Source organism: Microcaecilia unicolor, chromosome 1, assembly GCF_901765095.1.
Source record: "Microcaecilia unicolor chromosome 1, aMicUni1.1, whole genome shotgun sequence".
Taxonomy (NCBI): Eukaryota; Metazoa; Chordata; class Amphibia; order Gymnophiona; family Siphonopidae; genus Microcaecilia; species Microcaecilia unicolor.
In genome coordinates, this window is record NC_044031.1 from 643,270,985 (window position 1) to 643,282,336 (window position 11,352).

The 11,352-nt window shown below is 44.3% G+C and overlaps 1 protein-coding gene across 1 annotated transcript; it reads left to right on the top strand.

Moving 5' to 3' along the window:
* The first annotated feature begins 8,867 nt into the window (after window positions 1-8,867).
* On the top strand, window positions 8,868-9,809 carry LOC115461280 (olfactory receptor 13A1-like). The gene has a single exon (XM_030190998.1). The coding sequence runs from the start codon at window positions 8,868-8,870 to the stop codon at window positions 9,807-9,809; it is 942 nt and encodes a 313-aa protein (XP_030046858.1).
* The last annotated feature ends 1,543 nt before the right edge of the window (window positions 9,810-11,352 follow it).

The window sequence follows — 11,352 nt, forward strand, 5'->3', positions numbered from 1 at the left end:
GCACTCCACTATTTACCCTTTCCATTTGGAAAACTGGTCATTTAGTTCTATTCCTTTCTTTCTGTCTTGTAAGTAGTTGGAAATCCAAATTAAGATATTGTTGTCTGTCCAGCTCATTTTCAAAAGAGAAGGGTGCCCATCTTCTGACACAACATAGTAACATAGTAACATAGTAGATGACGGCAGAAAAAGACCTGCACGGTCCATCCAGTCTGCCCAAGATAAACTCATGTGTATACCTTACCATGATTTGTACCTGTCTTTCTCAGGGCACAGACCGTATAAGTCTGCCCAGCAGTTTTTCCTGCCTCCCAACCACCTGTCCCGCCTTCCATCACCGGCTCTGGCACAGACCGTATAAAAGTCTGCCCTCCCCTATCCTCGCCTCCCAACCACCAACCCCTCTTCCCCCCACCTGCTCTGCCACCCAATTGGGAGATGGGCACCTTTCTCACAAGGCCACTCAAATCGGCATAATTGACACCCTCGACGGCTTTCTGTCACGGGGACGACCAAAGTTCACGGGGGCGTGTTGGCAGGGTAGTGAAGGCAGGACTGGGGCATGATTAGGAGATGGGTGTCCTCGCCGATAATGGAAAAAAGAAAGGTGGTCCTGACAAGCACTTGGCCGACTTTACTTGGTCCATTTTTTTTCATGACCAAGCCGTGAAAAGATGCCAGAACTGAGCAGATGACTACAGGAGGGAATCAGAGATGACCTCCCTTTATTCCCCCAGTGGTCACTAACCCCCTCCCACCATAAGAAAACAGGTCAAAAATACTTTTTTTGCCAGCCTTTATGCCAGCCTCAAATGCCATACTCAGGTCCATCGCAGCAGTATACAGGTCCCTGGAGCAGTTGTAGTGGGTGCAGTGTACTTCAGGCAGGCGGACCTGGGGGGGGGGGGGGGTTGGGTGGCTCAACACCCAAGGTAAAGGAGCTATGCAACTGGGAGCAATTTCTGAAGTCCACTGCAGTGCCCCCTAGGGTGCCCGGTTGGTGTCCTGGCATGTGAGGGGGACCAGTGCACTACAAATGCTGGCTCCAACCATGACCAAATGGCTTGGATTTGGCCATTTTTTGATGGTCATCTTTGGATTCCATTATCAGCAAAAACCAAGGTCGGCCATCTCTAAGGGTGGCCATCTCTAAGGTCGACCCAAATGTTGAGATTTAGGCATCCCCGACCGTATTATCGAAACGAAAGATGGACACCCATCTTGTTTCAATAATACAGCCGGGGATACCCCTTTACGGGGCTGTCCTTAGAGATGGGTGCCCACATTCGATTATGCCTCTCCATGCCATTACTTTATTTCAAGAGGAATGCCTCATGAGGAACTTATCAAACACCTTCTGTAAATCTACAAAGGGGCATAATCGATCGCGAACGCCCATCTCCATGGGCGTCTATCTCCGAGAACGGGTACGTGAAGGGGCGGGACAAACCGTATTTTCAAAAAAAAAAATGGGTATCCATCTTTTTTCCGATAATATGGTTTGTGCCCGGCAAATGCATCGGATTTGTGTGGATTTGAGCTGGGCGGTTTCGTTTTTCAGCGATAATGGAAACCGAAGGCGCCCAGCTCAAAAATGACCAAATCCAAGGCATTGGTTTGTGGGAGGGGCCAGGATTCGTAGTGCACTGGTCCCCTTCACATGCCAGGACACCAACTGGGCACCCTAGGGGGCACTTGTAACAATTTAAAATAAACAGTTAACTACCTCTGAAGTCCATAGCTCCCTTTCTTTGGGTGCTGAGCCCCCCAAATCCCCCCAAAACCCACTGCCCACAACTGTACACCATTACCATAGCCCTTATGGCTGAACGAGGGTGCCTAGATGTGGGTACAGTGGGTTTTGGGGGTGGTTTTGAGCGCTCCCATTTACCACCACAAGTGTGACAGGTGAGGGGGGGATGGGCCTGGGTCCACCTGGCTGAAGTCCACTGCACCCACTAACAACTGCTCCAGGGACCTGCATACTGCTGTGAGCTAGGTATGACATTTGAGGCTGTTTCACTATCACATTTTCATTAGTGAGGGACAGGGAAGCTCTGCAGTACTTTAGGAAACCTACCTGTCTCTTACAATTAAAAACACAATATTGAATCCCCCCCCCCCCCCCCACACACACACACACACACACACACTGCCAGCAATGCAGTTGGAGGACTCCCGCTTAGCTTAGAGGGAACAGTGTTGATAACAATCAATTACTGACACTAATTGGCAGAAATTAGGATTTGCATGTGCATCTGGCTGTGCCCTTTTCTATAAGACCATGGCCATGTGAGGAGTATGGGCGTGTCAGGTGTATTCTGAAAATTTGCATGAATGGTTATAGAAACTGGGTCGGTGTGCCTAACTTGGGTGCCAGCATTTACAACAGATTTCAGGAGGTGTCTGGCACCCAATATTAGGCACAAGATCTGCATTTAAATGCTATTCTATTAAGGGCGCATATTCTTTACAGAATAGTGTTTAGCACTGTTTTGGTGCCTAACTTGGAGTGCTATTTATAGAATCTGACCCTATATCAATAGGATTACCTTTATCAACCTGCTTATTTTATTATTAGGAAAGGGATGGTAAATCAACCAAAAATACTATAATACATCTGTATCACTCCATGGTGAGAACTCACCCTGAGTATTGCATTCGGTTCTATTCATCTTATTTCAAAAAATATATAGTAGAATTAGAAAAGGTTCAAAGAAGAGTGACCAGAATGCTACTGCTTGCTCTGGGATTGGTAGCATGGAAGGGATCCCATCAAATCAAGTCATGCCATTTGAATTTCATTAGGAGGAAGAAATGCTAGTGCTGAGATTTGGCAAACCTTTATACTGAAATCTTCTTCTGATGCATATTGAATTGAGAGTCCTAGGCCCTGTATCTTCCTATACATACTTTGCATAGAAGCCTGGACAACTTTATTGCTAAGAAATTCAGGGTCATACACTTAGGTTGCAAAAATCCAAGGGAAAGGTGTAATATAGGGTGTGAAGTACTTCTGTGTACAAAAGAAGAGTAAGACTTGGGGGTGATTGTGTTGGATGATCTCAAGGTGATCAAACAGGTAGAAAAGGCAATGGTCAAAGCCAGAAGGATGCTTGGGTGCATAGGGAAAGAGATTGCCAGCAGAAGAAGAGAGATTTTAGTGCCCTTGAATAAGTCTCTGGTGAGGCCCCATTTAGAATACTTTATGCAATTCTGGAGACCACACATATGAAAAGATATAAACAGAATGGAGTCAGTCCAGAGGGGAACTACAAACTTGGTCAGTGATCTCTGTCGTAAAGTGTAAGGGGAAAGACTTAAGGATGTCAGTCTGTATACATTGGAAGAAAGAGTATGATATAGATGTTTAAATACCTCTGTGGCATTAACGTACAGGAGATGAGCCTCTTTCAAATGAAGGAAATCTCAGGAATAAGAGGGCATAGGATGATGTTAATAGGTTATAGGCTCAGGAATAATCTAAGGAAACACTTTTTTATGGAAAGGGTGGTGAATGCGTGAAATTACCTCCCAGTGGAGGTAGTGGAGATGAGGACTGTGTCTAAACTTAAGAAAGCATGGGACAGGCATGTGGAATCTTTTGGGAAAGGAGGAGATAATGATTTCTGTGAAAGGGCCATTTGACATGTATCTGTCATCATGTTTCTCTGTTTAACTTCTCTTTTCCCTTTTCTGAATCTCGCAAGTCGCAAAACTCCATTCCTTAATATATCCACTGTCACAATTATGATTTAACTGAAACATTTTACTTCAAACACCACTTTTTGCACTAACTGGATATCAACTGCATTTCTGGATTTTATACTTGAAACATAAACTTTTATAATGGTTTCTACCTTTTATAGAATTGTAACATACGATTTCAGTTCACAGCTTTTGTTTTAATCTCATACACAAACAGATCTGCTTCAAAGTTGCAGTCAGATTTAATAATTGGCTTCCTAAACTTTTTAGTAACTGAATACATTCTTTCATGAGTGAACCCTTTACTCACATCAAACACTTGTGACTTTGCACCTCTATCATATAAAGTTAATTTTTTACCTATTGTATTACAATACCAAGTGGCTTTCTGTGTTAATGCCTTGATTAAAGCATGTGGTGTATCCTCATTATTGACTTTATAAAAGTGATCTATCATATGACAAATGTATGACTTCAAGTCTTTATCTTTATTATTCCATTTTTAGACCAATTGTCCATTAGACGAATTAACTTTTAGAAGAATTGTCTCTTTGGATGAATTGTATCCTTAGACCAACTATCATTAAACCAATCGTTCATTAGATGAACTGTCATTAGATCAATTGTACCAAAACCCTTATACTTCTACTCCTTTCTGGATCCCCCACTTCTTTCCCTGCATCAGTCTTTCTTTGGATATTTTTTTCAAACCCTTTCCTTCTCTCACTATATTGAATTTACTCCAGCTATTCCCTCCTGAGGATCTTGTTCCTTTTTTGCAGATACCTTTCTTCCAATGCTCCCACCAATGCGCTCCTCTTTCTCCAGTCATATCTTTCACTCACCTGCTTCTTTGTTTTATCTTTAAAAGTAGGGATCTTAAATTTGTAACAACCACTTTTTGCAGTTTATGCAGGGACAATGTTCATCTGTCCTCCAGTTTTTGGTGAACTCCCTTGTTATATCCTCTTGGTCAAAATATAAAGTGTGTTGCCTTAAGGAAGCAGTACATTATCTCTTCTTAATCTGCAGTAGTCCACTTAGAGGGAAATAATCGAACGGCACCGGCAAAATTGATGGCCGGCCATTTTCGGGGCCGGCACCGTAAGCAGGCGGAGCCAAGCGTATTTTCGAAATACGCTTTGTGCCGGCCAAATCACTCGCTGGGTTTAGAATAGGATTGCCAGTGGATCGCCGGGTTTAGATGAGATGGCTGGGTTCAATTTTCAGCCATAATGAAAACCAGACCCGGCCATCTCGAACCCGGCGAAATGCAAGGCATTTGGCCATGGGAGGAGCCAGCATTTGTAGTGCACTGGCTCCCCTGACAAAACAAAATTAGCTTCCTGGTACATAGCACCCTTCCCTTGTGTGCTGAACCCTCCAAATCACCCACTGCCCACAAGTCTACACCATTGCCATAGCCCTAAGGGGTGAAGGGGGGAACCTACATGTAGGTACAGTGGGTTTTGGGTTTTTTTGGAGGGCTCAACATTAACCACCACAAGTGTAACAGGTAGGGGGGGGATGGGCCTGGGTCCACCTGCCTGAAGTGCAGTGCACCCACTAAAAACTGCTCCAGGGACCTGCATACTGCTGTCAGGGAGCTGGGTATGACATTTGAGGCTGGCATACAGGCTGGCAAAAAATGTTTTACTTTTTTTGTGTGTGTGTGTGGGAGGGGGTTGGTGACCACTTGGGGAGTAAGGGGAGGTGATCCCCGCTGCCCTCCGGTGGTCATCTGGTCAGTTGGGGCTCTTTTTTGGGACTTGGTCCTAAAAATACATGGACCAAGTCTGCCCAGCGAAATACTCGTTCGAGCCGGCGGTTTTTTTTTTTTTTTTTTTTTGCATAATAAGGTGAAGCCGGTCATCTCGTAACCTTGCCCTCTCTGCCCCCTTCCCGCCTTCGCTACCCTACCAACACGCCCCCTTGAAGGTTGCCTGGCGCCGCAACGAAAAATCAATTGGGGTCGGCCAAAATCAGCTTTCGATAATACCGATTTGGCCGGGATTGAGAGATTGCCGTCGATCTCCTGATTTGTGTCAGAAGATCGCCAGCGATCCCTTTCGAAAATAAGCCTGTTATTTGTAACTAATCTTCTTGACCTTTTCATTAACTTCTGTGGCTTGTCTCCTGCTGCAGTGGATCCAACAAGTCCACCATGGCCTGTATCTGCAACAGTTATGTTATTTTCATCGATACTATCTGCGCTATCTCTACCTCTATCATTAGCCTTGGTGCATAGCCTACAGGTGGGCATCTTTTAATCCTGGGTGACACATGCCCAGCATGTACTCTTCCTTTTGTTTTGAACCATGCTTCAATGTTAGTATTGCCCTGTTGAGCTTCGGTAAAGAAGGATATGCAACAGGGTAATCATACTAAGACTTGAGGAGAAATATTATTTTTCCCTCCTCAGAGGTGCACTGTGATCCACCAGCTGAGGCTGCTGAATTTTATGCTATACTCCCCTTTGGCAGTATGCAAACATGTGGTCACACACTCAGTTTGGGTATCTGTAGATGTGTGGAGTGTGTATGTTTCCCCCTCACTATCAATCCAAGTCTTAAGGTTATCAACCAGTGGCACAGTCTTCACATGTATTTGTGGCCAAGATACATGGTGTGGGCCTGGAACACATGTACCTATGACATATCTGTTTGACAAAAGTAATAGGTAGTAATGGTAGACTTGATATTCAAAAGTGATTTAAATGGGCAGGAGAGGTTCCTGCCCACTTAAATTCCCTGGGACCATCTAACCCCCAATATTCAGCACCACTAATGCAGGCAGTGCCGCTGAATATCGCTTCTGATTGATGAAACAAAAGGTAGGCAGGTCAGGGACAATACAGAAGCCGGCATTAGGAAGGATCCTGGGTTTATGAAATGCTGGCAATATTCAATGGCGGAACTCATATCACTAAGCAGCCTAATGTAGGACAGTTTAAATACTGTCCTCAATTAGGCTGCTGAGTGATGCAGGTGCCATCTCTGAAAAACTTTTTTAAAATTGTTTGAACTCCCAAGCCTCCTCCCACCACCTGACAAAGCCTTCTCCTTCCCCTCCCCCAGTCCACAGTCAGCAAGCAGTCCCCCATACCCCCACAGAATGCCCTCCAGCCTCCTACTCCCCAGCAATCCAGGTATGCCCCCCTGGACTTAAACTATTGGTCCAGAGGAGATCATTAGGGACAGGACTACAGACCCCTTGTGGTTGCCTGCCATAATGGCTGTGGTCTACAAGGGGTCATTGAGGATAGGAGTGAGGGGGGTTGCACTTCTACCCCCAATCACCCCCTCTAGAGCACCAGGGATAGATGTAGGCCTGGAGTGGCTTACCTAGATGTCTGCGGGGTTTCAGGCTTGGGGATATTCCAGAGGAAGGTGGCTGCTTGCTGACCGTGGATTGAGGGAGGGTAGGAGGGGGCTTTGTTGGGAGGGGGCTCAGAGGTACAAATTTATGTGAATGCTTGCCCAATATTCAACCAGGGCCCACATAAATGTCTTATGAGGTGGGCCTGCATAAGCTCTGTCAGCCAGCCTGCCCAAAATTAGTCCCTAATATTCAGTGCCAGTGCCTTGATATGCCTTTAAACTGAATATTGGGGGTTAATGTAGCTGGTGGTGGTTAGCATAACAGTCATATACCTTCCCACTCATCAACTGCCACTGGATGTATACCTGCAAGAAGGATTGGGTCCTCAGGATGGCTCTGCAGCAGAACTTGAGTACCTCAATACCTCTAGTGAGTCCGAACATTCTAGAGAATGGGACATAAGCAACACTGAGAAATAGGTCATTAAAAGCAGATTTAATGGACAATAAAACCCAATGTGTGCCTAGAGCAAGGGTGAGCAACCTCGGTTCACAAGGGTCGCAACGAATATGCATTAGTTATTTTGCATACAATGGAGGCAGTGCATGCAAATAGATGTCATATATATTCATTGTGGAAATTCTGAAAACCTGACTGGGTTGCAGACCACAAAGACCAAAGTTCCCCACCCCTGGTCTAGAGGATAGGATAGGAGAGACATGGGAGACGGGACACCTGCAGATATCTGTTGAGAGCCTTCCTCTGCCAATATCATGATGTCCTTCTACAAAGCCTAGCCTAGGGATAGGGTTGTGTTGAAGTAATTGATATTTTGGCTGTTTCTATAGCGAGATAGCCTGTGTTAAACACATGGTGCTCCTCAGGAATTCTATGTTTGAGGCATTTTTAGGGTTGTACTGAATACTCATGTTTGATTCAATTTGGCCCTGAATAGAGCCCTGAATATATTATCTGTATTCAGCTGAATAGTGATTTAAATTTGAATATGAATAATCCAGGGTTCTATTGTGCTAACTCATAATCGGCAGTTGGTGTGTGCTGACCGGTCACCCCACATGTAGCATTTGAGCCCTTATTGCTAGATCAATGGGTGGTATTAAGGGCTCAAGCCAGTTTCAGGCGCATGCAGGTTTCAGTTTTACCACATGTCCTTTTCCTGTCTAATTAAAAAAAGCCCATTTTTGCAGACGCAGTAAAAACTGGCCCGATGCGTGCCCAAAACATTCACCTACACTGCCGCAGGCCACCTTTTGCTGCAGCTTAGTAAAAGGGCAGTTTATTCTCCAATGATAAAACAAGATACGTTGAAGTAAGTGACCCAGCATGCCTTGGTTGGTACCATTGCATCATCTTGTGACTCGGTGTTTTTGTATCTTCCACCATTTTTTGCTTCACTGGGGTCCTCCTACATCCCAATGGCATGAGTTTGTGCATTTTTCATTTGAACATTTTGGTTTTTTAATGGTCCAAAAAGACAGATGCACTGAACATATAATGTCTAGGAAATGGCCATTTTCAAATAAAAGATAAGATATTTTGCTGATTCAATAATGGTCATGTTTACTACTCAATTTTTGGACATTTTACGCAAAATATCCAGTTGACTTTAGATGTCATATCGAAAATGTGCCTCCAAATGTTTGCTAGTAAATGCCAAACCTCTGTTCCTTGTATAACCTTATCTAGCAAGTTTCCTAAATATTACGCTAATCCAGACACACACAGCTAAGGGAAATAACCAGATAACTTGGTGTTCTGACTGGGATTATTTCTGGTATTTGTCTAATATTTGTTTGTGTTTCATTTCTTCAGCTATAATGGAAGGAAATAACCAGAGCATGCCCATAGTATTTTATATGATGGGACTGTCCATTCACCCAAAACTCCAGCCTGTGTTTTTTGCAATCTTCCTTGTTATCTACATAGCAGCTTTGCTGGGCAACAGTGTGATCTCTACCATTATTACTACTGACTCTCGTCTTCATACTCCCATGTACTTCTTTCTCATTAATTTGTCCATCCTAGACATCTGTTGCACAACAGCTGCTATTCCTATGGTTTTACAGATCATCCTGTCAAAGAAGAAAATTATGTCCTTCTCTGGTTGCATAACTCAATTGTATCTCTTCACCGCAGCCTTGAGTACGGAGCTCATGCTGTTGGTGGTGATGGCATATGATCGTTATGCTGCAATATGCCACCCACTGCATTATACTACCATTATGAGGAGGAAGACTTGTATTCTTCTGGCTGTTACTGTCTGGCTACTTGGGTTCATGGATTCAATGTTGCACACTGGCTTAATCCTCAGGTTAAAATTTTGTCAGCACAACATAATTGACCACTTCTTTTGTGAAATTCCCTCAGTGTTAAATGTTGCCTGCTCGGATACTTATATAAATAATGCAGTTCTTATTGAAGATACTTTTAATGGTATGGGTTGTTTCATTTTAACAGTCATATCTTATACATATATCATCTCAGCTATTCTGAAAATCCGTTCTGCAGATAAAAAGAAGAAAGCCTTTTCCACCTGTGCATCACACCTCACCGTTGTCTCGTTATTCTATGCAGGTGTCATCTATACCTATATTAGACCTGCTTTTGCCAATAACCCAGTGGCTGACAAAGTAATGTCTGCAGTTTATGCCTTTGTGTCTCCACTGTTGAACCCCATTATTTACAGTTTAAGAAACAAAGAGTTAATCAATGCTCTAAAAAAATTATTGGGAAGAAATTTAATCCTACAAAGAGAGTAACCATAAAATGTTCAATTTAGTTTTTAATTTGATCTGAGATCTCTAGGGGGCCCTTTTACTAAACTGTGTAAGCACCTACACTTGCCCAAAGCACATCAATTCTGAGTTACCGCCCAGCTACCATGTGGCCCAAGCAGTATTTTCATTTTTTACGCGTACCTGATATGCGCTTCAGAAAATGTTTTTATTTTCTGGCACGCAGGCGGTAATCAGCATTTTAACGTGCATTCACTATTACCGCCCGGTTAACGCATGAGACCTTACCACTAAATCAATGGCTGGCGATAAGGTCTCAGACCCAAAATGGATGCGCGCCAATTTTCATTTTGCCGCATGCCCATTTTTGGTCCCCCCAAAAGACATTTGTTACAAGTGCACTGAAAAATGATTATGTGAGTGGCCAAAACATGCACTTGTACTATTGCAGGCCTTTTTTCAGCGCACTTTAGTAAAAGGACCCCTAGGTGATTTATAATAAAACTAGGAAAAAAGGCCCATTTCTGACACATATGAAACGGGCGCTAGCAAGGTTTTCCTCGGAGTGTGTGTGTTTTACAGAGTGTGTGTGAGAGTGAGTGTGTGATAGAGAGTGAATGTGTGAGTGTGTGTGACAGAGAGAGTGAGACTGGGTGTGAGAGTTTGTGTGTGAGAATGAGAGTGTGTGTCAGGGGCCCTCCCAGTTCCAGGGTGGCCTCGCCCCCCTCCCTCCCTCCCAGTTCCAGGGTTTTTTCCCCCTCCCTCCCAGTTGCAGGGTCGGCCCTCTCCCCCTCCCTTCCAGTTTCAGGGTCCCCCTCCCTCCCTCCCATTTCATTGGTCCGCCCTCCCCCCCTCCCAGTTCCAGGGTCATTGCCCCCCTCTCCCTCCCTCCCAGTTCCAGTGTCGTTGCCCCCCCTCTCTCCCCCCCCCCTTCTAGCCACCCTGCAATGTTTAACTGCAAAATTAGGGAGCTGTATAGTGTAATAAAATGCACCTGCAACGTTGTAAAGCTGACTCCGTGGCTTCACTGAAGTGAAGGGTTCATAAGGTTCGTCAGATTCGTCAATCTGTCAACATCTCTCTCAGCCCCGCCCTTGCACCTCTGATAGGTCCACCGCCCTCCATGTCATCACGTTTTGACGCGAGGGCAGGGCCGAGAGAGATGGTGACAGACTGATGAATCTGACGAACCTTACGAACCCTTCACTTCAGTGAAGCCACGGAGTCAGCTTCAGAATTTTGGAGATGCTTTTTATTATAGTAGAGATAGGCAAATTATATAGCAATAAAAGGCAGAAAAACTGTTCAAGAAGGAAGAGTAAAGAATGCAAATACAAGATGTGGAGGTTGTAACAAAGATGACCTAGTTCTGAAAACTATAACGGAATTATAAGAAATTCCAAAAGTTGGCAAAGAGTTACTCAACTGGTTCCCCCAGTATGAAAACTGCCCCCCTTAAAGGAAGGCTTCCATAGCTTTTACATGTTCAAATTTACACTGTAACCCCTGGATTCTAAGAAGGTCACACAAATTTGAGCACCAAAATTTGGTGCACATCCCAGATCTG

Bases quoted from the DNA above. Each gene is read 5' to 3' on its own strand.
- LOC115461280 (XM_030190998.1), top strand. From the start codon at position 8,868: ATGGAAGGAAATAACCAGAGCATGCCCATAGTATTTTATATGATGGGA.